We start from the raw sequence: 19,904 nt of genomic DNA, 5'->3' as shown, positions 1-19,904 counted from the left end.
GCTGCTTTTTATTACATGGGCTTCATACCTCCAAAGAGTAGGCTCCCTGAAGGCTAAAGCCCTGTTTCAAAATGTATATACTATACATATACTGCAGCACCTAGAACTGAGTCTTAAATATAAAAGAAACTTAGTAAGTAGTTATTGGAGGAATAACTAATTAACCAAGAAGTCAAGAACACTGACTTTATCGCAAGTGCCCTGCACCTAACAATGGGGAAAAAAAAGTAACCAGACTGTAGAACTGGTTCAAAAGTACACAAAATAGAACAGCAATGGGGAAAAAAATGAAGTTATAAACGCAGGGCAAAGAACTCATTTTCCTTTTCTGCGAAAAGCATATGCTAGGCAGTTGCAAGTCTGCCTTGGCAGAATAGATTCTTCAAATAATGGAGAATATGTGGTTCATACCCTCAAGGCGTGTTGAAAGGCATAACTTAGTGCCCAGGTATCAGCAAAGGCACAGATAACTAGTCCATCCCTCTCTAAGTCTGTGGGAGCAAAACAGAGGTCAAATGGACAAACTCCCTCTTTGAATGAGCATATGTCAGAAAAGAAGAGGATGCAGGTGGAGTGTGCATCCGTTTGTTTTGATAATGACACGATTTCCTACAATGAGAAAACGCCAGCTGTAAATATCCTTTAGACCCAATGAGGGAAATGTCTCCCCGGAGTATTTTTATTTTAATATTTACAATTTAAATGGATCCCTTCGAAATAACCTTGAAGGCTAATCCCCTGGTACAAAATTTCTTTGCACGGTTACTGCCACTTGATACAATGTGACCTGGGCATGCCTGGGGGAAAAAAATGAAGTTTCTGTGCCAAAAACAGAAGCTTGACTAATATGTATTTTAATATGAAGATCCCGAAGTGTAGGGAGCAGAAGGGCAGTGGCTCCAATTTACTACAAAGAGAAAACAAAAAATGGAAATGAATTACCACTCACTTTTGTCCCACAGACAACCCTACAACATTTTTTTAATGACATTCTGTCTATAAACGTACTCTACCTGCACCTTTACTTTCCCAAGTATGGAGTAACCTACATAAGAGGTAATTGATTGAAATGCCATCTACAATAATAAAAGATTAAAAACAACACAAAATTTCCCATCAATAAAAGACCAGTTAAACGAACTCTGGTGGAGCCATGATTGCAACCAAAAAAAAAAAAGGAGGGGGGAATATATATATTTTTCCTGGGTGATTAGAGTTCATCTGATGTAAAGAACGTATAATCAGGCCTCGTTTTTTGGGAGGGCATGGGGAGTGGTAACAGTTTTATTGAGATATAAAATTCACATGTCATAAAATTTACCCACTTAAAGCATACAATTCAACGTCTTCTAGTATATTCACGAGTTGTGCAACCATCACTACAGTTAACTTTAGAACATTTTTATCACTCCAGAAAGAAACGCTGTACCTTTACCAGTCACCCCCTCCCATTTCTACCAGGCTTCCCAGCCCTAGGCAACCACAAATCTACTTTATGGATCTACAGATTTGACTGGTCTACTCTGGATATTACATATAAACGAAATCATACAATATGTGGTCCTTTGTGACTGGCTTCTTTCACTTAGTATATTTTCAAGGTTCATCCATGTTGTCCATGTGTCAGCACCCCGTTCCTGTTTATTGCCAAATAATCATTCAACTGTACAGATACGCTGCCTTTTGTTTCTCCATGCGTTAGGTGATGAACATTTGGGCTGTTTCCACTTTTTGGCTATTATGAATTAAGCTACTGTGAACATTCATGTACGAGTTTTCACTTCTCTTGGGTGTGTACACTAGGCATGGAATTGCTGGGCAATAAGGTAACTCTGAACTTAACCTTCTGAAGAAGTGCCAGACCGTTTTCCAAAGTGGCTGCGCCATTTTACATTCCCTCCAGCAATGTATGAGGGTTCCAATTTCTGCACATCCTCACCAACACCTGTTACTGTGATTCTGATTATACCTATTCCAGCGGTGTGCAGTGGTATGTCATTGTGGTTTTGATTTGCATTTCCCCGACTAATGATGGTGAGCATCTTTTCATGTGTTTATCGGCCGCTTGTATATCTCGTCTGGACACATGTCTATTCATATCCTTTATCTGTTTAAAAAGTTGGATTAGTTATCTTTTTAATCATTGAGCTGTAAGAGTTCTTTATATAAATATAAATATGGGCCCCTTGTGAGATGTATGATATGCAAATATTTTCTCCCACTCTCTCTTTTCACGTTTGTGATGGTACCCTTTGACGCATAAGGTTTTTAACTTTGATAAAGTCCAATTCACCTATTTTTTCTTTGATGGCTTATGCTTTTGTATCATATCTTAAAAAAAATTCCCTACTCTAAGAATTGCATATTGATAAGTAATTATCATCAAGGTTTACTAAAATAAAACAAAACAAAAAGTGCAGAATAGGGGCTTCCCTGGTGGTGCAGTGGTTGAGAGTCCGCCTGCCGATGCAGGGGACGCGGGTTCGTGCCCCGGTCCGGGAAGATCCCACATGCCGCGGAGCAGCTGGGCCCGTGAGCCATGGCCGCTGAGCCTGTGCGTCCGGAGCCTGTGCTCCGCAACGGGAGAGGACACAACAGTGAGAGGCCCGCGTACCGCAAAAAAAAAAAAAAAGTACAGAATAGTGTGTAGGCTACCATTTATATAAGAAATTTTAAAAATTACATATGTGCTTGCTTATATATGTATTAAGTATCAATGAAAGGATAACAAAAATCTGATAACATTGGTTGCCTCTGGGGAAGAGGAGCTGGCTGGTGTGAGGAGAAATAGGTTTTAACTGTACACTCTTAGGTACTTTTTGAGTTTTGAACCATTTGCGTAACTACCTATTCAAAATATAATTATACATAGAATTTAAATTTTTAAAAAACATATATTCTGTGTTGCATCCTAAGAACATTCTGTCACAACCAGAAAAAAACTAAAATCAAATAAAGGTCGAGAGTCATCAGACATACTCTAGTCACATTTTTGCAACTAAAAACTGAATAGATTTCTTCTCTGATTAACTAAAATGAATTTCAGAACAACATTTCCTTAAGACAATCTGTTTCCTACATATTGTGAATAGGCAGAAAATAGCGAATCATTTTGTTTGGCACAGAAAAGATGTCTAATTTAATACTGTATGAAGGAAAGGACATTTGTAGAACAAGTGAGAGCTATAAAGTTGCATGGACTTTTTCCTCTCTGTATTGAGGGAAACCATAACGTTAACTATAGTGTTGGAGAAAAAAATCTTTTCCCTCTTCTATTACTGAGAACAATAAGATGAAATTAAAAGTTGTAAATAAGATAAAAACATAATCCTGCCATATTCTATTTAAAATAAATTATTTTTTTTTGCATGTAATTCTTCATCCACACACAGCTGTAATGAATATATACATATCAATGTACATGCTACTTTTCACTGTTTGTACATAAGTATTCAAGACTACCATGGTCAATGCTGCTTCATGAGGTGACATTAACAATTTAATTAGCAAGTCACATAATATAAAGGCATTAAGGTTCTGTCCAACTTTTCACTACTGTTAATCATACCAGACAAATATCTTTTTATATATACTTCCTTTGAATTATTTCCTAGGTTTGATTCCCCAAAACAGTGTTATGAGATCAAAGATATGAATATTTTTATGGGGCTTTACACATATCCCCATATAGCTTTCCAAAAAATACACTAATTAGAGAAACTACCAGTAGTGTATGAATGTACAGTTTCACTGTAACTTTACCAGCACTGAATTTTCGATTTTGGGTAGAAATAAAAAGTTACCCTTAAAATGATGATTTTTTTTAAAAAATTCCTTTTAACTTTAGAGCCTGTATACACAGGATCATGTAAAACAGAGTCAGCAAACCTTTTCTTAAAAAGGTCAGATAGTAGATATTTTAGGCTTGCAGGCCATAAGGTCTGTGTTCAACTACTCAGCTCTGCCATGGTAGCTCCAAAGCAGCCATAAACAGTACGTAAATAAGTAAGTGTGGCTGTGTTCCAATAAAACTTTATTTACAAAAAGAGCTGGCTGGCCCAAAAGGCATAGAACTTGCTGACCCTGATCTATAATATAGAAAGCAGGAAAGTCACATCATTCACATTATGTATGTCTAATCAGTAAAGTATCATAAGGTTGAAATAAAGTAGAGATAATATAAAAGATACAGATTTGGGATTATATTATTATTATTATCACTATGCATATCCACCTCTTTTTTAAAAATTAATTAACGCTCAAGATTTTGCCTAAAAATTAGAAGATACAAATACAGCTATGACTAAAGCAGAGAAAGCTAAACCTCAGGATATTTTGAAAGCACTGCTACTTTAGTTAAGATGGTCCACTTGGAAAAAAAGGAAATAAGGCCAGAGGGGTACTTTTCAAACTGCATTCTGAATGTGTGTATTTATCATAGGAGGTGGAGAAGGAAAGGTTTCCTGATCTCTCACAAGTTTTAGTCCCAAATTTACATTTGTCTGCTGGACCTCTCCTCTTGGCAGCTCTGACTCAGCCTGTTCAAAACTGAACTACTATCTTCCCCTCGTGTCTTAGATCCCTATTTCTACTTATGGTAATGTCATCTCCAAATCACCCAAGCTTGAAACCTCAGAGTCACCCAAAAGCCCAGCGTATGACAAGCAACCAATAAAGAGTTACCTGGTTAGTGTGTTCATTCATTCACTCATTCATTCATTTGTTCATCCATTCATCCACTCACTCATTCATTCTTACATTCCTCCCTCCACTTCAATCAGTTGCCAAGTCTGTCACTATGTCTCCTACATTAGTCAAGGGAATTTCTTCTTTTTTCCTGTTGCCATGACCTTAATTCAGACCAACAGGTTTAATTGATGTCTCTATCATTTTCATCTTCTTAAAGACATCTCCAATATGTCACTACTGCGATAAATAAATCATCAATAACCCCCAGCTGAACCAACTTAAGTTAAAACACACCTAACCTGATATCCAAGATCTTTCACAATCCAGTCATTCAGGGATCAGCCTTTATCTGCCAGCACTCCCTTTCTGGCATCCTGGGATTCAGTCAAAGTTGAGCCACTCAATACTCCCTTTGTATCCCCATCCCATTCCAATCACAAGATTTCCACCTAATGGGATGAGGACTCTTAAATGTCTTAAAATGTCCTAAAATCCCCTAATCCCTACGTGTTCAAGTCTTACATGTCATGTCACTCGTGAAGCCTTATGCTGTTTGCTACTCTCTATTCTGCACTCTACCCGTGCACAAGAGTCTAAAAGAATACCTTGAACACTGGGAATTTCAACGAAAGTTTGCAGAATGGATGAAAGAACTAAAATCACTTCCCTTCTTCTGAGTAGTAGCTTTCAGTTAATAGCAACACTTCCAATTAAAGACTCATTGATGACTTAAGTTCTCTTGCTTCATTACATACATTCTAGTGTATAAATGGAGACAGAATAGCATACTCTATACCTGCCACTGTTCTAAAAGACTTACACGTATTCACTCACTTAATCCTCACAAGAACCCTATGAATTAAATATGATTGTTACCCTCATCAAATACACTTTGTGAAACTTCTTATTCATCATTTTGTGCCAACCCTCTGAGCACAGCACTAATTGTCCTGTCCACTCCTGCAGATTGGATTAGGGAAGGTGCAAAGATACACATAAGTAGCCACATACTCAAAAGAATTCTCAGGAGAGTTCTAGCTAGAAAGACAGAGGTCTATATCATCTTGTATTACATAAAAAATGAAGTCTTTTTTGTACAATACAAAGCGCGTATTAGATGCTCTATAAATGCTTGCTCACTCTTTTTTGCCTGCCTTCACTCACTCCTTCCTAACAGAACTTACCTTTTTAGGTCTCTAAGATAATTATTTGTGTTTTTATCTATTTAATATTTGTCTCTCAAACTAAAATGGAAGTTCAGCAAAGCTAGTGGCCATACCTGTCATGTTGATGGCTCTCTCTCTCTCATGCCTCTAGTGCTACTGGGCACAGAACAGACACTCAAATATTTAGATGAATGACTGAATAGAAGAGAGAAGAAAGGGAGAAAAGGGGGAAGGAATGCTTGATGGGTTTGCTGGCATCTTGATTTAAACAGACACTCGTGTCCTCTCTGCCACCTAGCAAAATGACCAGTCCATTCGAAAAGCTACCTAAATACCAAAAGACATGACACTGCCTTATAGACTCACACAGTCTCAGGACTGGAAAGGTCTTGTGCTTGTGTTTCCCTGCCACTTTATTGTATCCCGTCTGCCCAACTTTCTCACACTGGTCCCCTTGTGGTACAATGAAAAGGCAAGCTATAAAAGCAAAGCACAGAAGACAAGCTTGGATACGAGGTCAACTTGTAATCCTTTTCATGATCATTCCCCTGCTCTCTGGAACGCTTCTTAACTGAGCACACACAATACTCCAGGGTGACTACTAAAGGCTTCCCTCATCTCTTAAGTTTCCATTCTGAGCTAGTCTAATCAGCTGACTATCAGCCACTGCAAGTGCTGGCAGAATTTAGCAATAAAGTCTGGGTTAGAAACACAACTGGGGAGTTTGGAAATTCCCTGGCACCACTGTAACTTTCTCCTTAATTTACATTCACATGCCCGGAAGCCTGACCCAAAAGTTAAGGGAAATATAAATTCTCAACCATCTGAGCCCAGTCACAGCTAACACATGCACAAGCACACATATCTACTATTTTGTTCTGGCCATCTCCTGCCCTTGACCTTGACAGATACAAACCCCTTAGAAAAATCTCTAACCAGCAACACCTGCCAAGGTGCCCTCTTGCTGGCACCTTTTCCAAGAAACATAACCCCAAAGAAGCAAAATATACTTATCCCAGGCTGTGAACACGCTTTTTAAAACTGGATCCAACACAACTCAAAGCTAAAAAAGCAAGTAAATAGAGGCTAAAGTCTAGTTAGATGGAAGCAATTTTCCCATCAAATATTCTTCCAAAGTTCTGTGACAAATTGCTCATACAACCACTTCTGTCACATCCAATTAAGTTTGAGTCACATTTTTATTTACACTTACCTCTGCCACTCGGTGGGTGGAACTAAACCGAGGTGGTAAACCAGCCAAAACACAGTGTTGGTGGGTGGCATTGAGATCATCTGCAGGAAAAATACCAAAAATTAAAAAAAAGAAAAACACAACACCCAACACACACTTATCAGTCACTGAATACTATTTCACTCAAATACAAAGTAAACAGTAAATCCATCATTCAAGAAGAATGACAAGAACCAAAGAATTAACAATTACCATGTATTCTTTAAACCGTTCTTTGTAAGTAGGATGACATATATATATATATAGTCATATGGTATAAAACCATCAAAAACCATGATACTTTCAATAGTGAAAGGGGATGTTATTAATAATTATTGCAGGACAACAGGCATAAACCAGGACTGTCCTTAGCAAACAGGCTATAGGGTTACCCTACTTATTTGTAGTCTTATGATATCCACTCACCACTATTTATGGGCTGAACTTCTTTCCCTTTCTCATGATACATCTAATTCTACCCATGCCTTTAGAATAAGCCAAATTTTTTTTGTATTATTTGGAGTTGAACATCTTTCATCTGAAAATCTGCCTCTTTCCTTCCCCAGTCAAAGTATCAATTTTGCCCTAACAATTTTCCAGGCAGCAAACCAACCAACTCAGCATGTTGCAAAGCTTTGGCTCTCAGAACAGAATTCAAGCCTACAGATTCACGACCCAAGAATGGAGAAGGTGGTGAATTCATCAGCTGAAGAATATGCCTAAAACCACATGCAGTGGGAGAAAAACCAATGGCCAAGTTGTTGCGTATTCTAAGAAATGATGCCACATGTGAGGCAAAATCTGTAACACCTCTGCTTAGGACATCGCGTCCTCTGTTACAAAGAAGAGAACCAAACTGTCCCCAGCAACACATGATTTCCTATGTAAGCAACAGAGGCTTCTTAGCAAGATACTGAGAAAGACAATGACTTAAACTAGGAAGCAAAGACCACCACACCCCCTACATGTCAGCAAAAACAACCTATAAAATTACCTCTAAACAGAAGAAAGGAAATGCAAAATGCCAACTGCAGGACTCCTGCTTATGGACATTATGGAGTAACCATGACAAGGTTTACCTTCTTACCCTAAAAAATTATAAAACAGACCAAAAATAGGAAACAAAGGTTTCTGACACTGGAAAACAGTGACCCCAAAGATAGGAGAAATAAAATAGGTGAGCCTTAGTTTACTAGCTAGACACAGTTTCAAAGTCACAGAGTAGGGATGGGGATATCAGAACTCAGAGTTTTCAGTTTTCTCTCTTGCTGAGTTGTGAAGACAGAGACTACAGTTTAGAAAGGCCAAGGCAGCAAGGATTTGTAAGGCAGAATACTGGAACAGAAGAACCCACACAGGGAGAGACTAAGCGGACATCTACAGAAGGGTTCCTTCAAGTCTTTGGCTACGTATTCATCTGTGCATGTGTGGATGAAAACTTCCTACAGGCAGGAAAATAAGTTCCAGAAAGCTATAGACTAGACAAAATTCAGACCTCACATAGGGCCAGGAATACGCTGTGTTCTCAGCAGCCAGAATGGTTCCTACTACCTGAGACAATAGAGTCTTTAGAAAAGCATAATCTTATAGTAGGGTTAAATAAGTACTATATTACAGGCTGCCCCAGATCCACTTAAAAGCTTAAAAGCAAGCCTCAAAAGAATCTAACTTAGGGCTTCCCTGGTGGCGCAGTGGTTGAGAGTCGGCCTGCCAATGCAGGGGACATGGGTTCGTGCCCCGGTCTGGGAGGATCCCACATGCCGCAGAGTGGCTGGGCCCGTGGGCCATGGCCATTGGGCCTGCGCATCTGGAGCCTGTGCTCCGTGGCGGGAGAGGCTGCAGTGGTGAGAGGCCCATGTACCGCAAAGAAAAAAAGAATCTAACTTATTCCAAATAATTTAATTACTCACTAGAGCAAAGTCCAACACTACTTAAAAGAATATAACAAAATCAGGCGGGACTTCCCTGGTGGTGCAGTGGTTGAGAATCCGCCTGCCAATGCAGGGGACACGGGTATGAGCCCTGGTCCGGGAAGATCCCACATGCCGCAGAGCAACTAAGCCCATGTGCCACAACTACTGAGGCTGTGCTCTAGAGCCCACGAGCCACAACTACTGAGCCCACGAGCCACAACTACTGAAGCCCGCATGCCTAGAGCCCGTGCTCCACAACAAAGAGTAGAAGCCACCGCAGTGAGAAGCCCACACACCGCAACGAAGAGTAACCCCCGCTCACCGCAACTAAAGTCCGTGTGCAGCAACTAAGACCCAATGCAGCCATAAATAAATAAAAACTTTAAAAAATAAAATAAATAAAGTAAAATAAAAATCACCTATGGCTCTCAGTACCCATAGGTTCAAAAAAAAAAAACCAATAAAAACAAAATCAGGCACCAATAAATAAAATTTGCCATATCCAGCATTCAACCAAAAAGTAGCAGAGAGAAATAAAAGATATATGATATATATGATACACAAGATTAATACATATCTTTCTTTTTTTATGTATATATCTTTCATATATATATAATATGAAGCTTCTAAAGATGAAAAATATAGTAAATGAAATAAAAATCACATTGAAGAGATTAACAGCACTTTAGACACTGCAGAAGAAAAGATAAGTGAAGTAGAATACACAGGAACAGAAACAACCCAAAATGAAGCACACAGAGGAAAAACACTATAAAAAACTGAAAGAGCATCCATGCCCTATGAGACAATATTAAGCATTTTAACATAAATGTAATTTGAGTCTCAGAGGAGGGAGAATGACAGAAAAAAAAAAATTTTTTTAATGATGACCAAAGAGAAAAACAAGAGCAAAGAACAAGGGCAACAAATAGAAAACATTAACAAATAAGATAGATATTAACCTAACTATATCAGTAATCACTTTAAATGTCAATGGCCTATGTATACTAATTAAAAGGCAGAGATGGTCAGAGTAGATGAAAAAAACAAGACCCAACTATATATTGTCTATAAGAAACTCACTTTAAATATGAAGACACATATAGATTAAAAGTAAAGGGATGGAAAAAGATATACCATGGAAACACTAATCAAAAACAAAGCTGGCATACCTATATGAATTTCAGACAGAGCAAAAGCAAGAAAAATTATCAGGGACATAGCAGGGCATTACGTAATGATAAAGGGGTAATTCTCCAAGAAGAGGTAACAATCCTTAACGTATATCTGTCTTATAATAAAGCAACAAAGTATGTGAGGCAAGAACTAATAGAACAGCAAGAAGAAACAGACATATCCACTATTATAGTTAGAGACTTCAACATCCCCTAAAAGAAGTGAATAGATCCATCAGCAGAAAATTAGTAAGGACATAGTGGAACCCAAGAGTACCATCAATCAACTTAATTGACATCTGTAGGTGACTTCATCCAACAACCGCAGATTATGCAATCTTCTCAAGGTCATGTGAAACATTCATCAAAATAGACTACATTCTTGAACAAGAATCGCACCTTTACAAATTTTTTAAAAATTGAAATCATACAATGTCTGCTCTCAGACCACAAAGAAAGTAAACTAGACATCAGTAACAGAAAGATAGCTGGAAAATTCTAAAATACTTAGAGAATAAAGAACACACTTCTAAATAACACATGGTCAAAGAAGAAATCACAAGAGAAATTTTAAAATACTTTTAACCAAATGAAAATAACAATACAAAATAGCAAAATTTGTGTGATGTGTAAAAGCAGTGCCAAGAGGAAAATCTGTAGCATTAAATGCATGTTAGAAAGAAGAAAGATCTAAAATCAACAAGCTTCCACCTTAGGAAACAAGAAAAAGTAGAGCAAGTTAAATTTAAAGTAAGCAGAATAAAAGAAATAATAAAAATAAAAGCAGAAATTAATAAAATCAAAAAAAAATCCATAGAGAAAATCACTGAAATAAAGCTGATTCTTTGAAAAGATCAATAAAATCAATAAGCTTCTATGCAGGCAAAAAACAAAAAGGACAGAACACACAAAAAGAGGATATCACTATAGAACCTATGGATGTTAAAAGGAAAATAAAGTAATAACATGAACAGTTCTATGCTCACAAATTTGATAAGCTAGATGAAATGGACCAATTCCTTGAAAGACACAATCTGCCAAAGCTCACACAAATAGAAATAGACAAACTGAATAGGCCTGTAGCTACTAAGGTAACTGAATCAATAAATAATAGCCTTTCAAAACAGAAACCTCCGGGCCCAAACAGATGCACTGGTGAATTCTACCAAACATTTAGGTAAGAAATAATACCAACTCTTTACAATCTCTTCCAGAAGACTGAAGTGAAGGGAAGACTTCAATAGTCTCTTCAAAAGCGGTGCTGGAACAACTGTACATCTATATGCAAAAAAATACTCAAAATGGATTATAGACCTAAATGTAAAACGTGTACATATAAAACACTTAAGAGGAAATCTAGATGACCTTGAGGGTGACAGTGACTTTCTAGGTGCCACTGAAGGCACAATCCATGAAAGACAAAATTGATAAACCAGACTTCATAAAAATTAAAAACTGTTCTGTGAGAGACACCGTCAGGAGATTAAGAAGACAAGCCTTGGACTCGTACAAAATATTTGCAAAGAACATGTTCGATAAAGAACTGTTATCTAAAATATACAAAGAACTCTTAAAACCCAACAATAAGAAAACAAACAACTCATTAAAAAATGGACAAAAGACCTGAACAACGAAGATAGACAGATTGTAATCAGCACATGAAAAGATGCTCCACTACCTTTCTCATGGAAGTGTAAATTAAAACAAATACCCACTACACAGCTATTAGGATGGCTAAAATCCGAACACCAACAACATCAAATGCTGGTGAGGATGTGGAGCGACAGGAACTCTCATTCACTGCTGGTGTGTATGCGAAATGGTACAGCCACTTTGGAAGACAGTTTGGCAGTTTCTTTCAAAATTAAACACGCTCTTACCATCAGACCCAGCAACCGCACTGCTTGATATTCACCTAAATGAGCTGAAAATGTGTCCCCACAAAAACCTGGTGACAGCAGGGGAGACGGTGAGCAGCGATCAGATGCAGAATGTTTTAGAGGAAAATAATAGGACCTGCTAATGGATGGGTAAGTGAAGGGACGGAAAGAGTGAAATTAAGAGCGACTTTTGGTATTTTCACAGGAACAACAGATTGAAGATGAGTAAGTCACAAAACATTCGGACACTGTATGAACAAACAACACAAGATGCAATGAAAGGTGAGGATAAAAACAGCAGTCATACATTTGGAGTATTAAAAGCAAATGTAAAGACAAGGAAAGCTAATACAGAGGATCAAAACAGATCCAACCTCTGCTGACTTGGGTTCAGAAGTGTAGCTTATGGCCTGAAGAGGACTGAATGTCCATTCTCTTTCCCAGTTTGCTCTCTCTGAGGATTCTGGTTAAGGACACACCTGAGAATTTCTGGTAGATCTGAACTATTTTATCTAAAGGGGGATTCAAAGCCAAACAAACAAACAAAACGAAAACAAAAAGCAGGGGTTGGAGGAGTTTCCCCAGGCCCAGGTGCTCATAAAGGGTTGAAACAATTTCTAAGAAATACATAGATGCTGGGGACTTCCCTGATGGTCCAGCGGTTAAGACTCCACGCTTCCAATGCAGGGGGTGTGGGTTTGATCCCTGGTTGGGGAACTATGATCCCACATGCTGCATGGCACAGCCAAAAATAAAATAAAATTTAAAAAGGAGATCAAACAAACAAACAAAAGAAATACATAGATGCCATTCTCACCTACCCAAATAAAAGCCTTATCACTCCCAGGCTATTAACAGTAGGCTCTAAAGACATCATAAGGAGGAAAACAAATCATCTTAATGAACAGATCTGTTAAGTGCTTTTGTTCCACTGAGGGGCCACTAATCTGAGGCAGGCCAAGTGGCAAACACAACATTAGAAGTAATACTCCAAGGCTTGCACCTTTATTTAAATCCTTGGCAACTCTCTAATCAAACAACTCTTTTGAGATTGCTCCCAAATGTCTCTAATCCTTTATGACTTTTAGAAAGAACCCCGTAATTTTCACTGAAGAGCTTCTAATTTATCTAAAATTCTAAGTCTATGAAAGTGGCTCAAGCCTCATGGATTGTGTATCTCACGTCTTAAAGGATACACTAAAGACATGCCCAGCTTTAAAGACTAATGCTAAAAATTTTTAGAAAGAAAACACTAAAGAATGCCTGTTTTCCAGAGCTATCTCAGAATACAGCTAAAAACTGACTCTCTACTCAACTGGAATCAGAGTTTGTAGAATTTATTGAACAAAACAAATGGAAAAGAAGCTCTTACTCTTTGCAGGCTAAATGCTGCGTGCTCTATCAGTGGGTGAGGGAGAACTCTGGACGTTCACTGTAGCATGAAATCTCATCTCATATATAAGAGACCACAGATGCAGTGGCATAATTGACGCTAGGGTGATCAATTCATGCCCAGGCCTTTCCTGGTTGTAACACTGAAGGCCCGAATCCTGAGATCCCCACTCTCACACCAGACAAACTGGGACAGTTGGTCACGCTAAGTTTAACCCAGCCCTTATTTCCCCAGTTCTGTTGTCCAGTGTGTCACCAGAGGCTACTGCATCCCCAAATTTCTTAAAGTAACAATCAGAAGCTTGCCTAAAGGCACTCCTGAGCTAAATAAGCCCAATACTGAAATCCAATCTTCCCAGGTGCACACGATCACCGAAGCTTTTCATTCTTACTCACCTGTCCATTCTCATCCCTCAATCTTAATATTTATGACCTTATTTTTCCTAGATGTGGGGACATCCATGACTGAGAACGTTCAGAATTTAATAGCCAACGAAAGGGGGGAGGGGACGCTTCCTGGCAAGATGACAGTAGAGACCCAGGCCTCTACCTGCCCCATTCCTAGATTCCCAATGAGATGATCAATGAAGTAGTAAAAGAATTTAAGACTTCCTTCAGTGCTCAACGTTAGGGAAAGGTTCTCAATACACCAGAAATTACAAGGAATTGTGCTGGATACAGTATAAGTGGAATGAGATGAAAGAAGGGCAGCACCCTAATGTAAATCAACTATATTTCAATAAAAAAAAAAAAATACTGACGCCCTGGACCCACAACAGATTAGCTTCGTCAGAATTTCTGGGGTTGGGTTTCCCCGGTGGCGCAGTGGATAGGAATCCACCTGCCAATGCAGGGGACATGGGCTCTAGCCCTGGTCCGGGAAGATCCCACATGCCACAGAGCAACTAAGCCCATGCGCCACAACTACTGAGCCTGCGCTCTAGAGCCTGTGAGCCACAACTACTGAAGCCCACGCACCTAGAGCCCGTGCTCCGCGACAAGAGGAGCCACCGCAATGAGAAGCCCACGCACCTCAACGAAGAGTAGCCCCCGCTCTCCTCAACTAGAGAAAGCCCGCGTGCAGCAAAGAAGACCCAACGCAGCCAAAAAATTAATAATAATTTAAAAATAGAATTTCTAGAGCTGAGGCCCAGGCACTGTATTCTAGAAAGTGCCCCACGGGATTCTCACGCAGGGGAGGGTTGAGGGGCACCGTTCCTGGGTAATGCTGACCAAAGCAGCTGCTTGTGTATCATTTGGGGACCCCAATTCAAGAGTACTCATTTGGCCCTAATTTCTTTATCTGACATCCCTTTATGGCAGAAACTGTACTAAGTTCTGGAGATGCAGAGTTGAATGACATGATCTTGTCCGTAAGGATTTTACCATGAAATGAGTGAGGCGAAACTGGCTAAGTGTTAGAACAGAGCTGGGCATGGGACATAGTGGAGGAACAAAGGGGGACCCAAAAAAAAAAAAAAAAAAAAAAAGAAAAGGGCAGCATCCTGATAAATATATCAAGCAGATCCTGAGAGCAATGCTCCCCCTCTAGCTCAGAAGGTGCAGAGCAGAAGGGCAGGAGAGACTACAGGGCACCCAGAGGCTGTAGCCTCTGCAGGACAGTATTAAATGCACACCACCCACGGGACCCATAGACCCCCAGACGTGTTGCTGGTGCAAGTCATCACTTTGAGAAGAGAACCAGGCATTGTGGAGGTAAGAAACTGGAGCGAGCAGGTATGCCAGGAATGGTCCAAAAGCTGCCAGGGTTTGCTCATACTGTGAGCATCTATACCACCCAAAGACAGAAACAAGTCATTCAGTACACTCCAGTTCATCAACTCTCTCTTCTGGCCCTGCAAAGATACATTTTCTTCCTCCTCCTTCAAGTGAAGGATTTGGTCGGGAACCTATACTAAGTTTTTCAGAACCAACCTTAACACCGACTTGCCTATCAGCCGGTGCTAGTCCTTTTTCTATAAGGAAAAACAGACAAGGAAGAATCACTAGACTCAGGCAAAAGTATTACAGTTCTAAGGAAAGGAACCAGTTTGACAGAAACTGACTCTTCCGAAAAAGTGTTACTCAAATGGACAGAAAAAAATGTTGTAAAATTCTCAATCTTTCAAGAAGCCGCTTGATTCAAGAGGGCACTGCACCTGTGAAAATGCGGCAAGCAGCTGTGAGGATGGAACAGCATGAGATCAGGAAAGGTTGCTTGGAGTTGACTTGTTTTTAATACGTATGGCTTCATTTAAAGTGATGATAGCTGGAGTGAACAACAGAAGGCGTGCTGCAGAAAAATCAAATTACCGAAGTAAATGAGAACCAAGAAATTCTCCCAGAACTCAGAGGGAAAACAAAAACTAGTGACAGAATACATAAGACACGAGGGGCAGATTCTGGAAGCCAAAACAGATGTAACAGAAATCTTAGGGAAGAAAGCAGAAAACAGAGAAATGAAAGAATAGTCAAAGAAATAACAGAAGAATATTTTCCAAAGTTGTGAAAAGGCCTGAGTCTGTACTACAAAATGACTGACCAAATATATAAACATATTCTGTTCAAAAATTAAATATAAAATACTACAAATGTCCAAAGGAAAAAAACACAGTTTGCCACAATATAATCAATTTGAAGATGATCTCAGATATCTTCCTAACATCAAACATCAGAGGTCAAGGGGACAATATCTACAGAGTTTAAAGGTGGAAAGCTTGTTACTCAAGAATCCTATAGCCATTCAAGGAGATATGAATATGTGTAGGTATAGTAATAAGTCACACTCATGTTATTTTCATCATTAAACTGGCAAAAATATTTTTAAATCATAATGCCCAGTGTTGCCTAGGGTGAGATAAATAGGCTAGTAGAAGTAACTAATAACCATGTTTCATACATTGTAGGTAGAAAGGTAAACTGAAAACAATCTTTCTGATTAACCGTCTGACAGTACAATATGTACAGTCTTTACATATCGACACTCTCATCCTCACCAAGGTATCCCACTTCTGGTAACTTTTCCTAGAGAAATACTTACAGGTGCAGACAAAGATGTATATACAAAGATGTTCACAGGGCAATGTATATGATACCAAAGCACTGGAAATGAATGGCATGACAAAACTAGGGGATTACTATTTAAGCCATTTTTTAAAAATCACATTTTCAAAGAATATTTAATAGGGAAAAATGTTCAAGATAGAAAATTACTGGAAAAAACAAGATGTAAAACATTATACCTAACATGATATTAATTTTCTAAAAAAATAAACAAACAAACATATATTCCCAAGTATAGGAAAAAACACTAGAATGAATTAGACCAAACAGTTATGAATGATGTTATCTCTGTGTGGTGATATTATGATGTACTTTTGTTATCCAGTTTATACTTTCTTATAGTTTGTAAATTTTCTACAATGACCATCAATTCTAATTTTTCTTCATATTTAACATCTCTGAATTTGGAACACATCTTAAAATTGATAGCATCTTTGACTGGATGACATATATTATTACTTTTGTACCTAGCAATAAAAACTAGAACAGTAAGTATGATGATTTTTTAAAAATCCAAAGGGAAATGTTCAATGAAGAGATCCTCAGAAAAGAGATATTCATTCCCCAAATAAAAATGACAGAACACTGCAGTCGGTGTGGGTGATGAGAGTTTTGGTTAGTTTTTTAAACGTTCCCCAATATAATTTTCCAGGGGACTAAAAACTCTTTCATAAAAACAGGTACAGAGGTGAAGATGACCTCAGGGTACACACCTTTCTCTCTCTTTTTTTTTTTTTTTGAAATTAACTTTTACGGAATGCTTGGTTTATAGTTAGGCTTCAAAGAGAATACATTCTTGAGGTTAATCATTCATTCTTGCTTTCTAAATAGGCAAAAAGAACTTTAATCCCACTTTGGGAAGGGCTGCCTTTACTCTTCCACGTGGCAACTCTTCCCAAGAGACAGGAGGGCAGAGGGGATTGTGGAAATGGAGAGATGAGAAGGAACAGAGGTTAGGATAACAGAAAATTTGAATGAAGTTTCTTCTCTCCCTAGTTTGTATACACAGCGCCATCACATCACCCTCTACTACAGTGAACTCTGGGCACCAGAACTTCCAAAATGAAGTTAATGAATGAAACAGAAGCAGCCACTTAAACCTCTAAGTTCTGTTCCTTCATATAGCTTTCGATTTCTCTCTTTAGTCACTCCTGTCTCACATCTGATCTTCCACTGACAACTGAGGAAGATAGCTATGGTTTCTGGTTAACACTTAGGGAGGAAAAAAAGACTGTTGTCTCCGGATACTCAGCAAGTTCCTATTCTGCACAAGGTCCTAAGCGCTGTGTATAGTACAAGAATATATATAATACCGCTCTGAATATATATAGTACGGCTCTGAAAAAGCTTAGCTCTAGTAGATAAGACTTCTATATCAATTGCTACAGTCCAGAGGGGAAAGAGAGTTATGGCAAGCACACTGAATAGTTGGTGCCCCTGACATTGTGGGTATTAAATTTTTTTAATGTCACCCCTAAATAGGTGAGTTACACATGTAAACTCACAAGGGGAAAACATGACAAGGTGGAAGGAACAGTATGAACAAATATAAGGAGAAAGGTTTGTGCCAGGATCAATTTTAGGATAAAGCCACTATAATGAACTGACCAAGGACTATAATTTACATCTTTTTAAAAATTTTAAATGGTTATTGGACCTAGAAGAATTATTCCACAGGAAGAGTTTAATGAATCTTCCATCATAGGGTATATAGTCTGACCTTGAAATCTGTTGCAGGGACTGACTGATTCAGGAAAGTCAAATTCATTCCTGGTCTAGTCCTGGGTTCAGTCCCTGGTCAGGGAACTAAGATCGCATAAGCTGCGTGGCATGGCCAAAAAAATAATAAAATAAAATATTTAATTGTAATAAAACTAAATAAAAAATGTTTAAAGGCTTCATTCATGGTCATTCCTCCACTGCCTTTACAGAAGTGGCAAAGAGGGAATACAGGTTATGCAATCAAATTAAAAGCCTAAAAAATTCCTCCCACAGCTCGTGCTTTTAGGAGTTATGTTATAGAGATAACATAATAACCAAAGAGGGCATCTGAAAACTGCCAGCCAAAGGGGAAAACTCCACCTACCCAACCCAGATGTAGAATTACGTCAATACAGTGTGACTGATTGAATGAACCATAGAAAATAAAAGGACCTCATAATTCATAGTAATACATCCATCCTCAGTTTAAAAAAAAACAAAACATTTTTGTTACCTTTGGTGGTTTTCTTATAAAAAAACGTGAAGGAGAATGTACAGATTGATCCAGACACTGTGTCATTTTGGAAAACTCTGTGTTGCCACATGGTTATTTGGATTAGCCACAAGGAAGTAAAGCATGGGTCGCTGAAGGAATACACTGTCATGGAAGATTCTAAAAGCTGTCTCTGGAGACCCCAGAGTATTAGATGAATGGCCATCTGTTTTGCAGAGGGTCTTCAAAACCCTTTCCAGCCAGGAGCTTTCAAGGATAGAATAAGTATTTCCTTTTGCCTGTATTGCCATGAATGAAGAGGAGAAAAGCCAATCCTTGGTTCGTTCATTTCACTCATTGATTCAATATTCATTAAAGAACCTACCATATTCAAAGTACTGTATTAGGTACTGTAGAAGGTACACATTTTCTGGAATCTAAAGTAGACAGAAGGCATTTTTAGAAAATTCCGAAAAAGACAAAAGACACAGGACCCAAGTAAAAATGGAATTTGCCAAGGAGTGCAATGAGAAGAAATCTCAATATGATAACTGTGCCAGGTGGGTTTGAAGAAGCCAGTGTTTATCAAAGCATTAAATAAGTAGTGTGACAAAACACCTAGTGGCACAGAGCTATCACTATGGCATGATTCTTCCAGCAGTAAGAATACAGAGAGGCAATGATGAATTCCCGGGGAAAGGGAGAGCTACACAAGGAAGTCATGGTTCAAATACAAAGCTAGCTAAAGAATGGAGCATGATTCCGAGCTTTTGATGAGGTATAAAATTTCGACCTGACATTTGCAACGTGTCCTCTCATCTGAAGGAGGTTTAATAATTACAGTGGATGACAACTTCTATGTGTGCAACCAGTCACTCCATTTGGTTCTACAGTTAATAACACACACATTAGCACTGTGAGGTACTGGCTTTCAAAGTTCAGAATCCATATACAAAGGAAGCATCAAAATTACAGATCAGTACGTAATCGTTATGAACTTCAAAAATGTGAAAGTAATGTTACGACTGAAATACCAGAAGTCAAGAGAGAGCATCTGTATCTTGGTACAAAGGTAATCAATTAACAGAAAAAAACCTAAAACGTTAACTAACAAAAGTTAGCAAGAGTAAGAAAGAGTATAAGAGAGCCGATTCCACATTTCTTTTCATGAAAAAACTGACAGTCCTTAAAGTTGCTGGAT

The 19,904-nt window shown here is 38.5% G+C and overlaps 1 protein-coding gene across 3 annotated transcripts in view; it reads right to left on the bottom strand.

The window, feature by feature from the left end:
* The window catches only part of FTO (FTO alpha-ketoglutarate dependent dioxygenase), a 376,265-nt gene that overhangs the window by 214,533 nt on the left and 141,828 nt on the right, over window positions 1–19,904 (bottom strand). For all 3 annotated transcript variants that reach the window (XM_024747440.1, XM_024747442.1, XM_024747441.1), the window contains exon 5: window positions 7,069–7,148. In XM_024747440.1, coding sequence (XP_024603208.1) covers window positions 7,069–7,148 — 80 coding nt within the window. The remainder of the gene's footprint in view (window positions 1–7,068; window positions 7,149–19,904) is intronic.

This window comes from Neophocaena asiaeorientalis, unplaced genomic scaffold (assembly GCF_003031525.2).
Source record: "Neophocaena asiaeorientalis asiaeorientalis breed wild unplaced genomic scaffold, Neophocaena_asiaeorientalis_V1.1 scaffold438, whole genome shotgun sequence".
NCBI classification, from domain to species: domain Eukaryota; kingdom Metazoa; phylum Chordata; class Mammalia; order Artiodactyla; family Phocoenidae; genus Neophocaena; species Neophocaena asiaeorientalis.
This window is presented reverse-complemented; position numbering and strand designations above follow the sequence as displayed.